The 19,742-nt window shown below is 36.6% G+C and overlaps 1 protein-coding gene across 1 annotated transcript in view; it reads right to left on the bottom strand.

The window, feature by feature from the left end:
* Positions 1-11,621: 11,621 nt before the first annotated feature.
* atrnl1b (attractin-like 1b) overlaps positions 11,622-19,742 on the bottom strand; it is a 66,646-nt gene continuing 58,525 nt past the window's right edge. Inside the window, exons 28-29 of the mRNA XM_079260305.1 lie at positions 16,636-16,750; positions 11,622-13,548 (exon numbers count right to left, since the gene is read on the bottom strand). Of these exons, the coding sequence (XP_079116431.1) occupies positions 13,424-13,548; positions 16,636-16,750 (240 nt within the window). The 3' untranslated portion in view covers positions 11,622-13,423. The remainder of the gene's footprint in view (positions 13,549-16,635; positions 16,751-19,742) is intronic.

Below are 19,742 nucleotides of genomic sequence, written 5' to 3'. Positions count from 1 at the left end.
ACAGATTTAAAGCTCATCTGGTATAAATAATGTGTATTAAATCTCCAACTAAACAAAAGCTAAATGGAGTTATGTTATCTCATGAGTGGCTAACGTCAGTCTTAATGTCAGTTTCAAAATGACACAGTCCAGAGCACAATGACTCATTATTATGAGTCATGTGTGTTGGAGAAGGGATACACTGAAAACCTGCAGGGCTGTGGCACTCATGGGAGTGAGTTGAATAACCCTGGTATAAAGGGAGGAGGTCTCACTTTGCCTCCTCTCTTCTTGTGTCTGTCCTTAACTACTCTGCTACATTCCTGATGAAAGGGAGGAAGACACAGTAGAAGAGTCAAGTGGAAGAATCCAATGTGTGGAAGTTGGGTATTGAGATAACAGTTGGGGAAAATTCAAGGATACTGTATATTCTGATGCGTCAGTCCTGTATATGCACTGGTGCAGATGTTAATACCATACTCACTGGTGTAGTGTTCACAGTATACCTGTTTAAATCACATTAGAAAAACCCTAAAGGAAGTCTTTACGTTAAAAAGAGAAACACTTTTAATCCATAAGAACCTGTGGTACATATGATCCGTATAGTCTCTGAAACATTTGGCATCACTTTGTGACACAAACTTTACTCAAAATCCTGTGGAACACAATATGATTTTTGTCTTCTGTCCCGCAATGGACACCAGAAAGCAGAAGATTACACTATTTTAAAAAATGACATATAACATGGTAATAAATGGTTAATATTTAAAAAAAAATGTAGGTACTTTTTTAATTTACATTTTGTTAAATGGACAAATAAAAACTTCATATTTAAAAAAAAAGGGCCTTATCTGGTCATTTTTTATAGTTTGGGTCTTTATGGGTTAACAAGTGAGTATTACCCCCCAGAAATGTGCCAGATTCCCCTGCAACATTCTTGTTTTCAGGTTCATGTCCTGCCAGGTGTGTGCCAGTCTCAGTAACTGTGAATAACTGTCACCTGGTTGATATAAAGACATATCAGAATGAGAATCTGAAGCCAGTGGTGGTTCCATAGCTCCAGAATACGGAGCAAACACCTTCATCCAATACAACAAGGCTCTCCAAACAGAACCTGGATCGATATATGTATCATCAGATATTAGCTCTAGAAGTTGAGAAAGAAGAGGATGGAAAGCCCTGCAGTGAGTCCAGACCTTCGGTCAATTAAACACTTGCGGGATGAGCTTTGGCAACACTGGCTGAGAGATGTGAAGTCATCCCAAAGCAACATGTGACAGCATGAGGAGGTGGCAGACTGCAGCGGCTGTGGATGGATCTTCCACAAGTTACTGATGTCCCTTACAGTGTAAAATAAATAAAGTGTAAAAACAGCCATTTGTGGTGGGAAAAAAAGGATTTGGCATAATTTTTTTTAGTCTTTTCACCAACATACAATACATTGTACTGTTCAATGTATTATCAAAGAGAAAGTAAACACAAATTTCCTAACTTTTTTTTTATATTATTATCAATGAAGGGAACCCTGCATAGTTTTTCTTGTCATAAAGTATTTTTAACATTTAGATCAAATCAGTCATTCATTTTACATAAGTAATCCAAACTCTAAACCATCTCTAAAAAGCCAACAGTCTTACACTGGTAGTCTTTTCTAAAACAGCATCCTTTTTTAGATAGTAAACACACCATGTTTACATTAAATATTGTGCACATATACTTTTCCATTGGGTTCTACTCCAATATTATTACACCAAGATATGAGTGACATTACAACTTTTAACTGTTAAAGTGTCATGTGTGAATGCAACACACACAGAAGGTGATTCAAGCCTCAGGACAGCAGCCATTAAACCCATTATAAATATTATTGCTCTGCGGGTTTACTGCTCCCTTGCAATAAAGCCCCGAGGAGTAAGAGATGGTGTTTGGAGACCTTCCCTCCCACAACTGTAAAACTACTCTACCCAATCTGAAAGTTCACCCTTGGCATGGATTAAGGTGGATACTGATAAAAACAGTCCAATCACAGTAGCAGTGCCTGGTATCTAATTACTCCAACTCTGACCTCTCCAGCACCTTTGTTTCAGCACCTTTAAACCACTCTAGGTTTCACCTTTTCCATTAACTGAGAAAGCAGGTGCAATTTCACTTTATTACTTTTGCCTTGTGCACAAATATCAGTGTGTGTGTGTGTGTGTGTGTTATTTTCCCCAGTAAACACTTCATGGTATCAGTAATTTCAAGATGCTTGCCTCAACCTCACTTTCAAAAGTAAGTGTAGGGTAAAAGATAAGAAAAGACAAAGCTGCTGCTTGATTGCACTTCTCAGCCCAGTTTTACTGTGAACTTTGATGGATCTTTAAGAAAACTGAAAACTTCTAGAAAGATAAACTATTATCGTTTTAGCTAACGCATGAAAACTGCTGATGTTTTTAAATGCAACCCACAGATAACCAGTTTAGTTTGTACCAGAAATATCATGAATAAAGCAACTGATCTATGTCCATGTTAGCTTGTTTTTGGGTTTTTTTTATGAAATGGACAATCTCTTGTGTTCACTGGGTAAAAATAGCACATCTTATGTATTTTTTTTCTCATTTTTTTTTTAACAATATCTCTATTGATTTTGCACAAGAGTCAAACATACACACATAAACTGAACTTGTGAACAACCCCTCCCTTACCCTCAACATCCCACATTTGGGGTAAGAAACCAATAAGAAAATAGAAAACAAAATAAAATGAATAAATATTAAAAAGAAAAACAGCAGTTACTTATACAGTACATAAATACACACACATTTACATACATATAAATAAACTGCCTGCATGCACAATGCACATACACATACACAGTTTTACTTTTTTTTTTCTTAAAAAATATTTCTGAACTAAATGTCATCCTGAAAGATATTTTAGCATTCATTCATCAAACATTTCTAATTTATCAGCTTTTGGATTTTCTTTATCGTTTATTATTGGTTGTGGGTTGAAAAGTAAGTTACTTTTGGGCAAAATGTGTCAGCGTCAGATGTTGTGTTGGTTTTAAATAGATACTGTACAGAAAGAAAACTTTAAAAACAGATAAATTTGCATCCATATGTTATGCAAATCCATTCGTGCAACTCATGACCTGACTGCGTTATTATTTTTCTGAAAACATAATGGTTGAGAGAACAGCTGCAGAGGAGCAAACAGTGAGGGGGAAAAAGAGCAGGCGCAAACAAACCGTTTCTGCACTTTACCTGGAAACAGTTATCATCTGATATATCATTTTTCCATGCCTACTCCTTCTGTGTCATGCACACAGGAACACACAGTTCATCTCTGTGCTCAAAGATTCATCATTGTGCTAGAGTGTAGAATTTTATTTAATAAATGACACTTTCTGGAAGTATTTCATGTGTTCATTCTCAGTAATTCCCACTAATTCACTGAATAGCTGTAATGGTTTCAAGGAGCGGCACTACTGCTACACACACTCATAAATTTCAAAGATAGGTAGTGTGCATGACTGTATATAAATGCCGTGGAAGAAGTTTAGTCCCAGACTGCTCCTACCTACTATATGAAAATCCAACCCAAACTGCCACATTCTTTTATTGCTCTGAAAAAATATTTCCTATAGTAGTTAAATGGTCTTACCCCGTCTAATCTTTATAAGTATACGTATATGTATATGTATGTAAGTATACTTGGATTTAGATTCCTAAGATTTACCAGTCATTTTTCTAAACCCATTTTACTCTTTATTTTGTTTGGTTTGACATTTGAAAAAGAGAGAGAGAGAGAGAGAGAGAAAAAAGAACCACCAAAACTTTAAAACGAAAAAGCTTCTTATTAAGGAAATGGCATCAGAGAATTATCCTCACACTGTAGAATGTCATGCCACTTATCCAGAATTTCAGCACCATGGAGAGCACCGTTTTCACAAAGGTTAGACTGGGGTGAAACTGGAGAGACCGGTACCAGCTGTTCTCAATCAGATTAATGACTCCCACGAGAGGTTTTGCTCCCGTTTCACTTTAAATAAGGAACGTCCATCAATTTTCCATGAATGGCTCAGAATGTGAAAGTTCTCCCTATGCCTGAAGTGGAACACCTATCTGTACATTTTCTCCCTATGACAAGGGATAAATTATGCGCTTTTGAGTCTACATGCACGAATACAAAGTATGCATCAGCCTTCTGAGAAGATAGTGGGATTGAACCTTTATTCACTGTTCCTAAGGAATCTGCTTAGAAAAATAAGTCTTTAAAAAAGGATGTTCTGCAGATCCCACATCAAGTATTGTTTGTGTATTTGAAGAGGAGAGCTTATTGTTGGAGCAGTTTTGCATACAGCGGAAAACCGTGAGATTTTGATGAGATGGTATGACCTTCATGGCGGGTCTGCAAGGAGCTGGTAGGTAAACAGTACAGAAAACAATGATATATTAAATGACTTGACTCAGACAATTCTAATTTTGTCACGCTTGTTGATGTGAATAGATAGTTTAGACAGAAAAATCTACGTAGCGTAGATTATCTGTCCAATTCCAGAATGTGTATGTCTTTGAGATCTAGACACGGACCTGGTCATGTTCAGCAAAACTGAGCAAAGCAGAAATTAGGAAGATAAAATAATATTGTAAGTGTGCTTTCCAGACAAAATGCTTCTAATTGGCCTGATTTTTTTTTTTTTTTTTCATTTTTTGTTTTGTAACCAGATTTTTTTTTTCTGCATCATTAAACTCATTTGCATAAACCTGCCAAGTGGACAGTTTGGCTTTCCTCAAACAAGAAAATAGCAGCTGCCTCTTGCACTGTTAAATCATCTTAACATATTCCACCAGGTGTTGGTGAAGTTATTTTTGACAGGGACTTTTAGTTTATTAAGTAAGTTAAATGGGCTCAAAGCAAATCCCACTGACCTGTTAACCATTGAGCCAAATAACCATCTTTTCCTAAAATTAAATTCAATGAGAGATACTTATTAAAGACTTATTTGTATAAATATTTTTACCTTTATATGTGAAAGATATTGAATGGTAAATTCAGCTACTCTATATCTATCTCTGTGAGGGACCGAGCCGAAGAACCACAGAAGCACAAGGAATGTTTTTAGAAAAATATAATGTCTACATTTATTTAATAAAAATGACAAAATAAATCTTTCAGTGCAATAACTTTGGGCCCATAAAAGAGGTCAAAGAAACCAAACGTCAGCCTAGGTATTAACATAAGGAACTCAAACACTAACTGACCTCCCTAACTGACACACAAGGGACACATATATACTGGCTGATCAGGCCATTTTGACACACAAGGGGGGGAGACAATACAATACTCTATACCAACTGTAACATAAACTTAACTTATCAAAAAGTGTTACATATAATCAGTTCAGAGAATAAACTAAACAATCTGAAATACCTAAATAATACAAACCAACTGACAAACAATAGAAAAACCTAAACCCCTCCTACACTTCCCTCCTATAAAAAAAGATGGTTCTGCCCAATTAGGCCTCAGCCTGATTTAAGGAGCTCCAGTGCAGCCAGGACTCTTCTTTAGCAGGCTTGGGAACACCAAGGAACTGGCAACTCAAAAGGAAAGTATATTAACTGAAAGCAAAGCAAATTGATAAGGTGACAAAATAAACCAAATTAACAAGGTGACAATATAAGTTAAGTAAGTGTGTGCACCCAGTTAGTTAACCCCTTGTCAACCCAGCTAATAAAAATATGAAAAATGATAAAGTATCTTTAAAGTGTTTACATAATTGAGAAGAAAAAAAAAAGAAAGTTACCAGACCTTTACTGTGTGGCAGCTCTTGCTGCCCTCACAATCTCTATAATGGAAATAACATCAACTCAGCCAAATATTCTGGTAATAAAAGGTAAAACCTAAACAAAAATTCAGTTTACAGCCGACCGCTGTCGACAGCATACTTTCTTCTACTTGTTGCTCTACTGTCACATCCTTATATAATGGAATCTGACATTCAGATCATCCTGATGATCATCATGCAACCCATCAGCGACAGCTTTGGATCTGTGCAGTAGATCAGCAATTTAAATAAATATATTTTAACAGAAGAAAAATGCACTTTGCAACAAAAATCAGTTATAAAATGTTCTAAAACTTTTCTGATCGTAGCAATGCTTAACTGTAGCTGTTAGACTTTATTGGGTTTTATTAACGGTAGCTTTTGTAGCTTTCCGCAACAAAGAAGCATTTACTTTAATGTTACAGATTAAACTCTTTCACAAAACCCTGCAAATGGTGGCAGATTTTTAGAGCAGTAGAGTTGAACATGTGGGTTGGTCCATTAAAATTTGCCAAATGTTCTGCATGCCAAACAGCTGATTCTGCTGTTAAAACTTGTTTTGTTTTGTTTATAAGATTGGATGATTAAAGTCTGAAGAAACAATGCAAATTGGCAATTTAACTATTTATTTTTTAAACAAACAGGGGTCTAAGAAAAAGGGTGAAAAAAAACCTGGCACCTCTTTGTCATACTGATCCCCAGCTTGGTCACACACTGATGTGGGATGGAATCCCATTTTTTAACCAGTTAACCAATGTGTTTGGTCACTTTGATTCAAACAACACAAAGAACACAAAAATCCAGACTTTTCTGAGCCAAATTTACATACAGTCCCCCATTCCAGAGGGATAGCAGAGGCAAACTGGGCAATAGGCCGTTGCCAACATAGCCCATGCTAGTACGCATGCTTGTATCACAATAAAACATTAACTCATGGCACAAACTGACAGTAAAGTATCACCTTGCAGGGAAGAAACAGATCATCAACATTTCAATACTACTTTCCAAAGACTATCCCAATCCCAGAAAAACAACCCAGCTTTGCCTGTAAATATTTAAGTAGAGCCACTCAAACAGATAATCATCCACATATTTATGCTAAAAGAATATAAAGAGTAAAGTTTGCAGGGTTTATTTACATCCAGTTCAACAGGACACTGTACAATTAGCCAAACAACTGGTAGTGCTGATGGTTGGGGGGCTTGTTAATTAACTTAACCCATAGCAGAACCAGCTGGCTTTAAGATGTCCAACTCAGATAGCTTTCTTTCTTATTTCTTTCTTTCTTCAAGTACAATTCCTGATATTAAAGGGATATAAAATCTATTATTAATCTGCTGTTTTTCATCATGTCTTTAACTGGCACACAGAAGCAAGAACCATGTAAGCTTTTTTTCCTTTTAGTTGTAGCTTTAGTTCTTAATTTAGGATTTTTCTAATTCAGCTTTTCCATTAACTCTCATTAAGTTGTTAGAGGAGTATAAGGTTATTATTTTTTAAATGGAGGAGGTAAGTTACTTTCTTTGTAATAAATCATCCACCTGCTTTCAAAAACCTCATAATGACTTTGCAACAATGGTATTACATTCAGATCACTGAGTCACAAATATGAAAAAATATGAAAGTTACCTGTCATTGTAAGTCATGTCCATGCAGTCCCAGATTGCCTTTAATATGCCATTAGAAAAATGCATTAAAGCAGTTAGCAAAAAAATTCACTGTTAGTACAATTTTGTGAGAAAAACTCTTGAGATTGATATGCAAATTTAACATATTAAAAATATAAATTGTTTTAGAGAACTAATTATTTTTTAAAAAACCACAATATTCATTTTAATGTAAATGCGCCACAGAGTGTAATAACAAAAAATAAATAAATCACAACAAATGACCCAGTCAATAGTAAGTGCAACCCCTATTTCTCTGTACTGATACCAGTATTGATTCTTCAATTGCGGTAAATAGACACCACCCAGTCTTTCATTCCTTGTCTTGAACGCACATGTCTGCAACTCTGCAACCTATCTTGTATGTGGTGAGAACAGAAAGGACATTTTGGTTAATCCCATAACCACAGGAACAGCTTTTTTTTTTTCTTCTTTTTTTAACTGATATTTGTCCGTATGTTCACCCGAAACTACAAAATAAAAAAATTACAGATGTGGAAATGAAATCTGTTTTACATGTGGAAAATGTGATTTCATTGTTCCTAATGACGGAGGAACACAAACAAAAAGGACACATGAGGTTCTTCAGATGGATATGTGCTTCAGCTTGCTGTGTGAGTGTTCCACTGATTCCAAGTGATGTCTTGGAGGAGGAAGGTGATTTTCTCTCGTACTGACAATAATAAACCTTTTTATCCAACTTGCAACTGTGTGGTTTCATAGAAACAGGCTGCACATAACTGACTGTTCAGCATCCAGTCCAGCTCTGTCTATACTGGAAAATGTGTGCTGCTTTATGAGGAGGAGAATCAGGAAACAACTGCTGAGCTCCTGATGTCTTTTATTTAGCAACAATGGCATCAAATTTATCTTGAAAATCCTGCCATAATTACAGGCATCACATTGCATATGATTAAACATTTTGAGTGTGTTGCAGACAGTGATCTGGGAATACAAAGCAAGGCACAACAATGTGGTCAAAATTAGAAAGGATTAACATCATAGTCACGATGGTCCACATGTCATTAAGTCTGATGTATATTTTGGGGCATGTCCATGTCAGGGCTTGTAAAGATTTGAAAAATAAAAATCAAGGAGAAAAAAATAAGACTAACTGTGGCATTTTTGCAAGATTTCAAGCTATGAAACGGGATGAGTAGCAGCAACTTACTGTTAAGTGGAACTTATATTTCCACCATTGTTAACAACTCGAAGGTAAGAAAAGTATTACCCACACTATTTACTGCTTCTTTAAGATGTAAAAATGTAAATAGATAAATAAATAAACTCCATTTATGACATAATTGTAGCTTTACTTTATGTTAACCAGCTTACTAGACTACAACTCATTTCCACATCCAGTGGGCGCCCTCTATTTTCTGCAGGCACAGCAGCTGCAGAGTCTCATATACAGAAGTGGGGGAGAGATTCACCGCTAGAGCTCAGCCCACTAATGCAATTAAACTCAGTGACACCACAAACAACATCCACATAAAATATATTTCATTCATTAAGTTCAAAATACATAATCTGCACACTAAGGTAAATTGGTTTAAAGTAGTCTTGACTCTGTGTTGACTGTGGCAGGGGTTGGGTAATGTGTAGATGTTTGGGTCAAGTACCAAATAAACAAAAATGAACAAAATAAAAAGTTCAAACCATTTCCTGCTCAGTTTAGGAAAAATGAAGAGAAAAATATTGTTTTTGTTCTTTTGACGGTCAATTTTCAAACAATTGCAGTGAAAAGTAAAAAAAAAAAAAAAAAAAGCTTGTATTCTTTAATTTCATATTGATATCTGGGAAGTTTTTAATTAGTACCTTTTAAAAATTTTCTTTACTTTCTAGTAAAAAATAATTGGGAAAGTTCTTAAAAGCAAAAAAAAACAAAAAAACAACAACAAAAACAAAACAAAAACAGAAAGAAAAACCTTCAAATGTGCCCTTTATTTATTAACATGCATCCTAAATTAACATATACTAGTCCAATTGCAATTTCATCATTGATCTTCTCCCTCATTACTCATTACTCAAAACATCATTATATATAAAAGTAATATAAACAAACTTGGCTGCTAATATTTAAAAAACATTCAGAAAGATTTATAGGAAAAAAAAGTTATTTTTTTGAGTAAATCCTGCTGATTATACAAATTTTATTGTCATTTTCCTTCTACTGAGTCTTTTTTTTTTTTTGTTATATTTTATATTATATATATTTTTTAAATTATATCTCTTAATGGTTTTGGCCATTTTGATCCTGTGCAGATAACGTGCGTGATGAGCTGCTGCTGGATTCTGTTTGAAAACTTCCGTTTTTCATCAGTGTTGCTGTGAGTTTTAAAAAAAAAAAAAAAATAGCATGAATGAACGGTTTTGGTGAGAACCTCTACTTTCTCATCAGAGATCTATGAAACTTCACCCATGTACTGTCACTGCCCTGACATGGAGCAATCACTTACTGCCATCAGTAATTGATAGGAAGCAACAATGACACGTCTGTCATGTGGAAACTTCTAAGCAGCTGAACCAGTCTTCATAAATCAATAATATGTTTTCCCCAATTCTCTTTTGCACTCCATCATTGTGAATTCCATCCAGTCACGAAAAAAGCCTTTTTTGATTTAAAGACGTATCCTTTTGTTTTGTTTTTTGTATATATCAACAATGATTATTAAAATGTACTTCTGAGTTTATCCCAGTGGTCAGTGTGAATTATGAAGAAATATACTAATTTGTATCAGTCTTCAAAGAATTGTCGAGGCTTTTGTAGGACTATTATCTATTCAGAAATCTGCTGCACAGAAGACTTGAATCCCTCACCATCACTAAAAAAGCAGAAAGGAGTCAGTGTGAGTCATACAGTACTTCATGTGCACCACTGACAGCCACAAGTGGTGAAAATTGCAAGGAACAATCAAGCTTCAAGACCACCTGTCATCACCGGAGCTGTCCTGTCACTTTACTTAAACACAATGCATGTTGGCTCGTTTTTAGCTGTCCAACCGATGCAAGTAGAAAAAACCAAAAAAAAAAAAACTATGTGAAAAAAGTGCCTGAGTGAGAATCAAAAGTAAAAGATAAAGAAGGAATGAATCCCACAGACAGTGATTTTTTTTCTCATTTTTTCACACATTTGCACCAAAATGGATTCATCTAGCTTCTGCACACGGTGAGCACGTCTGTGGGACAGTAGTGGCTTTCCTCCAAGAGTGCCTGCAGCTAATAGGTAGACTGTCAAGAATAAGTGAGGATTATCCAGAGAAGCACTTTGGCAGGCTGCCTCTCTGTTTTCTTACACCCTCATTTAAATGCACATCGATGACATTGAACAGGGAGCACTAACACTCTTAGAGGTGTTAGCAAACTGAAGGACAAAACTCTGAACTCCAAAAAGACAAAAGTACGTTCGTCGTCATCCTTTGAACCTGAGCTGCATTATGTCAATGAGTGTGTGATATGTGTGACGCCTTGTCTGCAACACAGTTTTGCAACATCATTTGATTTTCTAATGTCTATAATTAACCTAGATTTTCCTATTGGGCTGAATCTCTTTTGTTCATCCTGTCAGCATGTACACTGAAAATATAACTAAGATAGCAGTGCTTGCATTTGCAACATCAATAAGGATGAAATTACAACTCAACTGCAAAAAAAGAGATTAATGTGCATGCAGTCTCTTTTTAGAGAGAACATAAGGAAACAAATACTGTATATATTTAAAGCCAAATTTAAAGATCAACGTGAGTCTTTGCCTTTTAAACAACCTGCTTTCTTCTACTTCCATTTGGAAAACTGTTTTAATCTTCAAATAGACAACATATTGTCAGCTATGTGTAATAAAACAGTTTAAATTAGTCACTTTAAACTAGACGTTTATTGCAAAGAAACTGAGTACAAAGAAACTATTTGACATCATATATTCATAAAGTAGACATTTAGAGTGGGACGTTATATTTAAATTGCACTATAGAATGTGTTAAAAGTCATTATCTTGCACTAACATAAAATACATCAAGGCTAAGTTTTGAGATCTGATCAGTTTCAAAGGGAGCAATTATCTTTAGCTGGCAAGGCAATTACAGATTGAAGGTTTAGGCTTCAGAAGCAGCAAACCTCAGGCAGGCAGACAAAAGCAGGGGGAACATCATGAGCAGTACCACAGTCTGAGGAAGGCTTGAGCTAAAAGACTTCAATGCACAAAGGATTTTCAGCTCTGATTTGTTTGTTTTTTTCATCTTTTTAATTTTCTGGCATGTTGACCATTTTTAAAATACACAGACGGTTACTGATATGCAGTTTGTCATCTTTTTCATGGTACAGTGGGACCCTAATTCCTGTGTAATGAAACTACTGAAGGGTTATTCTACAAACAGAAACCAAAAGACACATAAGCAGGCATACTATCCTCCAGAAAATGCATCATAATGATCACATATGCAACAAAAAAGCGGGAAAATGCCCCAAACAGTCTGTAAAGGTGCACAATTTACAAAGAGCAGACATTAGAACTGTTTTAAGTCAGCAAATGCGCTTTTACATAGGAATGTGTTAAAAAAAAACAAAAAAACAAAAAAAAAACAACCCAGAAATGATCTTTTCTCAATTGTGGCAAAAAGACAATTTATTATTATGTATAATACTATCAGGTGACAAGGCTGAAATCAACAGATACTTTTTAGTCAGTCTGCCATAAAAAACCTGAACAAAAACGAATAAAACAAAAACAAAAAACACATTAAATCTTAACAAACAAGAGTAACAAAGACTCACATTGGTTTAACAAGACACTGTACAGCTTTAAAAAATTGTCAGTTCCTCGCGTCGTCTGTAAGTAACTGTGACAGCTCACAGAAAGCCGAGGCATTATAAAAATGTAACACAACTCCTTGAAACAAACAGTTTAGTATAAGTTTAGAGTCCTGTTTAAAGAACAGAGGAAAAATAAAGTGAACAAAGAAAAAAACGACAACTAGTAAACAGCCAGAGGAGCCTGTTTGGAGAGGCGGACCCCTGGATGGCATCCATCCACCACGTCGATCCAAAGGCGAGTTCATTAACATCGAAACGTCCAAGTTTAACAGCAAAACGATGCGATTTCAAACTACAGTAAAGTTGGAAAGAAATGTCAGTGTTCTTCTGTGTTACTTATTAAACAGTGACTAAACCGAAAGCAAAGAAGAAAAGAAAAAAAAAAAGAAAGCCTCCAGTTTCATCATTAATGCATCTAACATCTCCCAAGTTCTGGACATCGCCGTGCTGCCGTTCCATGAAGGATTAGTTCGTGCCGCCTTCACGTTCGCAGACTTCAGCCGCAATGTTGCTGGTAGTGATCGCAGTCTCTGTAGCTTTAGCACGTCTTCCACGGAATATACAGACTTTAGCTTTAGGATGACTGATATGTACAGGAGATGCTGAGGCAAATCATTAATGGTGGCAACTGCCAGAGTACTGGGACAAAAAAAATACTCCAGCTGTCATTGTCTACCACGTGCTTATGGGGTGTAAACTCTACCTGTGGACTAGTAAATATTCCATCCCACAAAAAAAGTGTAGTGAAATCAGCTTAGCACCACTGAATACCATGTGTGGGCAAGCAATAATCTTTTTTTTTTCCCCTCATGCCAAGCAAATAGATGGTTTCCTAAAGGATTCATGATTAGGTCCTCGAAGGTTTCACATTCTTCTTATTAATCTGCATGATGTCACTGATAAGATAGATGTCCATTCGGTGCAGACATTTAGCTTTGCAATGATGGCTGGGCTGTCAAAGTTGAGAAGAGAGGCCAAGTTGACATACAGAAAAGAGCAAAACGGCATGGAAACGTAACGTGAGCTGTGCTTAAGTGGTAGCAACTGAATGAAATTCCCTATGTGTGCCCATGAAATGTCTCAGAAAAGGTTTCCAACTGGAACCTGATATGACTTCAGATGTCAAAAGGGAATCAGTGGACTGGGAGGTTGAGAGTCAGATGCAGGTCCCTTGGTGAGCTGGAGGAAGGGCTTTTCGGTTCTTTAAACCCAGCGACTTGTCCTTAAAATCTGAAGACTTCTGCTGTGAGATGTCTGTCAGTGCACTGGCAACGATGAGTCCTGCAAAAGGAGAGAATGTGAGAGAAGTAAGAAGCGTGTAAAGAAAATAAAAACAACATGCAAGGAAAACTCAAATGATTGGATGAGTTCTATCACAGAGAAATAAAAAGCAACATTTTCAATATTCAGATAAGAAAAAACAGAACAAAAGAATTGCTGTTTATTCGTGGAGCAGATGTGCTTTTTGACATGATTTAGGTCCCACACTTTCACCAGCCACTTTATTCGGTACACTTGTTTAGTTCCTTGTTACCAGCTTGTCAGGTAATCACATGTCGACTCAAAGCGTTCAGGTGTGTAGACATGGTGGAAACGACTTGCTGAGTTCACACCTAATATCAGAATTTGCTGATCCGAGTGACTCTAAATGTTAAATAAAAGCAAATCCGTGAATTTGGGGGGGGGGGGGGGGGGGGGGATTACTTATGTCAGAGGACAATGGGCAAACTGGTTTGAGATTATAAGAGGCCAACTCAGTAACTATCTGTTTCAACCAAGGTATGCAGAGTAACACACCTGAACGCACAACACACAAACCCTGAAGCACCGGGTGCCACTCCTGTCAGCTCACGGCACCAGAGCTAGACAACAACAGATTGGAAAAACATTTCCTGTCCTGATAAAGCATGAACATATTGATCCATCCATTAATAGTTCAGGTAACTGGTGGTAGTTTAATGGTGTGGGGAATATTTTCCTGGCACACCACAGCCTACCTGAGCAATGTTGCTGACTATGTCCATCCCTTTATCACCACAGTGCACCAGCTTGTAATGGCTGCTTCCAGCAGAATAATGCACCATTATCCCAAATGTTCTCAGACTGGTTTAAATATGATATATGTTCATTGTCCTCCAATGGCCTCCAGTCACCAGGTGTCATTCCAACAAAGCACCTTTGGAATGTGATGGAGTTGGAAATTCACATCATGGATGTGCAGCCAACAACTCTCCTGTGTGATGATATCATGTCAATGGTGAGCAAAGTCTGTTTCCAACACCTTGTTGGATCTGTGCCACAAAGAACTAAGGAAGTTCTAAAGACAAGGGAAGCATCCAACCTGGTACGTGTAACATGTACCTAATAAGTGGCCGTCACACATAGACCTTCCCAATGAGTCTACATAACTTACAACTCACTCATTAGGGTTTGGACGATATGCTCTTGTCCCGATTCGATTCTGATTTTTTTTTTGGGTGCTGATACGATTAAAATTGCAATTCTCGTGGTTCTTCGATATTGCTGATTTTTTTACAAAACTTTTTTCATGCTTGTCTTTTTTTTTTTCTTTTTTTTTCATTTCAGTTAGGAAAAAAACAACACAGTAGCCAGACCATCATTCTGCTGATATAATGCCCCAAAAAGACAAGTAAAAAGATCAATAAATACAATAAAAATGACAAAAAACGTACAGTTAATTATTTTTACTAATTTGAAAAAACCCAATATTTTAACCCAAAAAAAAAAAAAATCAAGTTTAAAATTCTGAAGCAAAAAATCCCAATTTTTGATTTTTCACTCCACTCACCTATGATAATTTACAAACGTAGGACACATATACTATGTGATATGAGATTTGGCATCTGATGCCTTTCTCTGCTAAAAGTGTTTCTGTTCCTGCTCTTCTGCCTCTTTTTACTGTTCAGCCTGTGCTGGCCTATCATTTAACTGTACTAGATGAAATTTGGGTTGGTGGCAACATTTTGCTCAGATTATTCCAGGCATGGACTTATTTTGGGGGGTATTGTTCAGGAAAAGCCAAACAGCATCTTTCCACATTAGAAAGCTAAGCTGTTACACCAGGGATGAACCAGTGTTCCTGCCACTGTGCGAATTTCTTCACCTGTAAATCTGCTGAAGCCCGTGAAAAGTGCAGTCTGTTTGAGACACTGAAGACACGACAGATGCCAAACCTGCCGCTACACATCATGCCGCCTCTGACAACCAAAACGGAGGCAGACCGAACTGATGCTAATGCACGTTTTGACAACCAACAATGAAGCATTATGGTGTTTTGCCGTGTCACCATTTATGCCTGTTGTTTGCTTATTTTTAACGCTGTCTGAAACATGATTCAGTGACATTTTCTGTCTCCAAAAGAGCAAAGATCTTTCATATTTATGTGTTATATAACTTTCTCTTTTGAACCAGTTGAATCCAACATGTCATGGTCAACGGTACCCTTACATAAATGACCACCACCACCCCATAATATCCACATTGTGTATTAGCGTATTAGCGCTGACCCTCCAGAAGATGATAATTTTTTATTTTTTGTACCTCAGTTAAAGTCTTGTCGTGCCTCAGGCTGCAGGTTTTGTGCAAACGTCTCATGGTGTACTTTTCACTTCTTACCACTGGTTGTGTACTTTATAAATAGCCATGGAAGGTGCAGTATACTTAATTGGGTATCTGTGTACTGCTCGTTTAGGCTGCACAGCCCCCAAATATCCCCACAGGGACAACTAAATAGATTGTATTGTATTGTAATGATGATGTATGATGTTTGCAGGATTGCTACCCTGTAAAATATCCATTTAGGAACTAACTTTCTCACAATTTCTCACACGAGAACAAATGTAAACTAGAAAAGCATTTGGACAATGCAGACCTCTGCCAAGCAGCTCAGTTCCACACATGTTGGGATTTCCACCCAATGTTATGTGTCCTACATTCGTTTAATCCACAGTGTTTTGGCTATATTGTGGTGTTTGCTGCATGTTTGTATCGTAAATTGTTCTTTTGCAGTGATGAAAATTCCAAAGATTCTCTATTTTTTCCTCTTCCGGATCACAGTATCTAGAATTTTGCCAGGTTCAAGATTTATCTTTGATATCTTGTAAAACCTGTTGGGTTTGACAAGGACCCTGACCATTTATTGTGGAGTTATAGACACTGAAAAAGGCCCTATTCCTGGATCCAAATGATGATCTGGATCACTTCCAATATTTTTATGGAATCTGAGACCAAGAGACATTTTCATTTAAAAAAAAAAAAAAAAAAAAAAAAAAAATTAATTAAATTCCATCAGGTAGTTTTTGCATAAAATTGCTAACAAACATACAGAAAGACAAACAGTGTTTCTACCTGATTGTCCTGGTGGAGGTAAGCCTGAGGGTCCAGACGGCAGGCGCATGAGGACAGTCAGCACAGCAGCTTTTCCTCCACAACACGGCTCCAGCGCTACAGGTTTAGGCACACCCTGAGGAAACAAGATGGCGGAAGATAAAACACTGCTTTTTTTTATGAATTAAATTAAATACTATCATAACAACAACAACCAAAAAAACAAAAAAAAAAAACAAAAAAAAAAAACAAACATGAAAAGCTGAAAATTTCCTACACAGGCTACATCAATAACCGCAATAATGCTTTCACAGACGGACATCTCTGGGACGTAAACGGTCTGTTGGCCGACACACTCCAGCTTTATGAACTAAGCTGCAATCAGTGTTGCATTCTCACGATGCATTCCCTTTTATTGGACTCTTAAGTGCAGCTGCTGCATTGAAGTCGAGATGCCCTCCTTCTGAAACAAATAGTTTGATTGGCCACACGACAAAAACCACTAGTGTCCCTGTCAGAAAGTCCACGTGTTGAGACAATGACCTACCCTCGGACTTAATGGCCAAAACTGCTTGTCTCAAGCGTGAAAAACATGTCATCCTGATAATGAATGTCAAGAGTTTCACCGCACGCTTGGGATGAAAGGACAGAAATTGTGGAATAACATGTCTGAATCGCTTTGACTGCCTCCCCCTCCTCCCCCCCTTCTCTCTGTTTGGCTGAACTGAAAATGGAGATAACAGAGGCAACAAAGAAAAAAAAAAAAGGGTCTTCACATGCATTAAAAGAAGTACAAATGAGGAGTGTTATGCAGTCATTTGTCTTCTCACACTCCACTTTTATGTGATGTAAATTTTGCCAAACAAAATGAAATAACAAAAACTGCCTTCAAATATATTAATATACTTGATATATGAAGCAGACTTAAGGTAAAAGGCACAGGAAACATAAAGATATAATTTTTAAGTAAGTTTCATAGAAAAACATCCAACACAAGGCCTTTAAAAAACAAACAAAAAAAACAATCATGTGTCTTGTAAGCCAGTGTTTCCACGTACCTGCTGATTAGGTTTTTCCTATGAAATGCTTTGGTCACAACTATAGTTATATCATTTAGTAACATTTCCTTAGTAGACAATTTGTAGACATAAAGTGTGTTGTATTATACCATGTAATGTATTGAAGATTTCTTAGTATTGTCAGCCCATCTGCTGATCCTAATTAGGTAACAACTCACTGTTTAACATCAGCTTGTAGCTAGATATTGTATTTTAATACATCATCTACTGCTTTAACCTTATTGGTCACATAAGCAGCTGATGTATCTGTGTGGAGTTTTACTTTTCCGTACTTTTTCCATACACAGGGATTTTGTGATGGTGCATCCAATTCTTTCTGAGCTGAACAATAAAAAAAAAATAAAAAAAAATCTGTAATCAGAAGAGTTCTACCCCAAAAGTTTGAACTGACAATAACCAGCTCCTGAATAAACTCAAGTTTTAACATGCTCTGTATAAAAATACAAAAAGTTATTTTGTTGTACAAATTGTCCTATGAATGTAGTTACATCCTGCTGAATGATTATTCCAAGGAGGACTTTACCACATTTGTCCTTCATAAAAGGAAAGTCTTCTGCACAGAATTCAAATAATTTCGCTGATGTTTTGCTGTCAATGCATTGCTCTTATTTTCCATTTGTATGTACTTCTAATCAGCTGGAACTAACAGAGAGGCAGTAAAATGGGGAGAAGGGAAAGTGGGACAAAGGTGGAGGATGAAAAGAAAAATGGAAATGAAAATTTACAACAGAAACTTAAGGTAACATCCCCTACTTCTCTCTCTCTCTCTCTCTATTTTTTTGTAAAGCATTTATTGCAGAAAATATTACTTGCACCACCCTAAATTACTGATATTTCCTTTAATCATACAGTATATAACTTCTAAGGCTTTAAGAGCCCCATAAGAACAGCCTGGGACCGGTCCAAGAAGCCTCAGGTATCCTCAAAATCAGCACATGAAGCCTCACTGAAGTCTCAAACCTACAGACAAACCAATTTAATGCCCTAAATAAATCAATTGCTTCAGACATGTGAAAAATTAAGCATGGGAAGGCTGAAATGGACTTTTCCACGCTGCCGATGTTCATTGTTTCACAACTTAATTAGCACGCATTTGCCAGAACACATTTCTCTCATGCATCTGCTAAGGCTCAGTCATGATGGAGAGGCCCACATTAAATCTGCTGCAGACGTATGAGTGCTATCAAATCTGCTGCCATCTCATGAGCATGAAAATGATTCTGCTAATGGATAGCTGCATCAGCCACACATAACAGAGTGTATCACATGTTGATTTCTGATGATTTGCAAACCAAACTTCTATGAACCAATGAGTGAAACCTAAAATGCTTCAAACTAAATGGTCACTGACATAAAACTCTGCTGTGTAATATACATAAAAATGCTCTTGACCTCTCATAGCAATGGCTATGAAAATATTTATAAGACAATCAACCAGCTAATAAATTATTTAATTATGAATCGACTTGAATGCATTCAAAGTGTCTTTCTTCGCTTTGCTTTACAAGATTTGGAAATGTTTGTATTCCACAAGTTCTGGCCGAAGTATTTTATAACTTCCTGACGAGCGACGCTGACCTTCACAGTCCTGATGAAAAAACTATTATCTTTAATTATCAGCTTATTCTTTCCTATTGTATGACTAGCTGGTCATTTTTCTGCAGACATCTTGTTCATATTTTAAAATCTATATGAACTGCATCAACCACAACATAAGTTTTACTTTTAAAAAGAAAAGTTTGAATCAATCACATTTGTTTTTCCCTCCCTGCCTAATAATAGGTATTGGCAGATGTTGTCCGTTAATATAGAAGGGGCATATCTCTAATTATGCCATTTTTTTCATTTATTAAAGAATCTTTTGAGAATTTACTGTTTTCATTTTGTTAAACATGCCATTAAATATATTCCTGTTACCACAAAAGTAAAGTAGTTTTATGTTTTGCATTTGTTCCATTATTGCTCTAAAAAAGTAACGACCCATGACCTTAACACCAAGGTGCATCCCGAAGCATGATTCTGGCGTACCGTTACACCCTCCCTGTAACC

This window comes from Telmatherina bonti (genome assembly GCF_933228915.1).
Source record: "Telmatherina bonti genome assembly, chromosome: 21".
Lineage (NCBI taxonomy): Eukaryota > Metazoa > Chordata > Actinopteri > Atheriniformes > Telmatherinidae > Telmatherina > Telmatherina bonti.
Note: the sequence above shows the minus strand (reverse complement) of the source record. Positions and strands in the feature narration are given on the sequence as shown.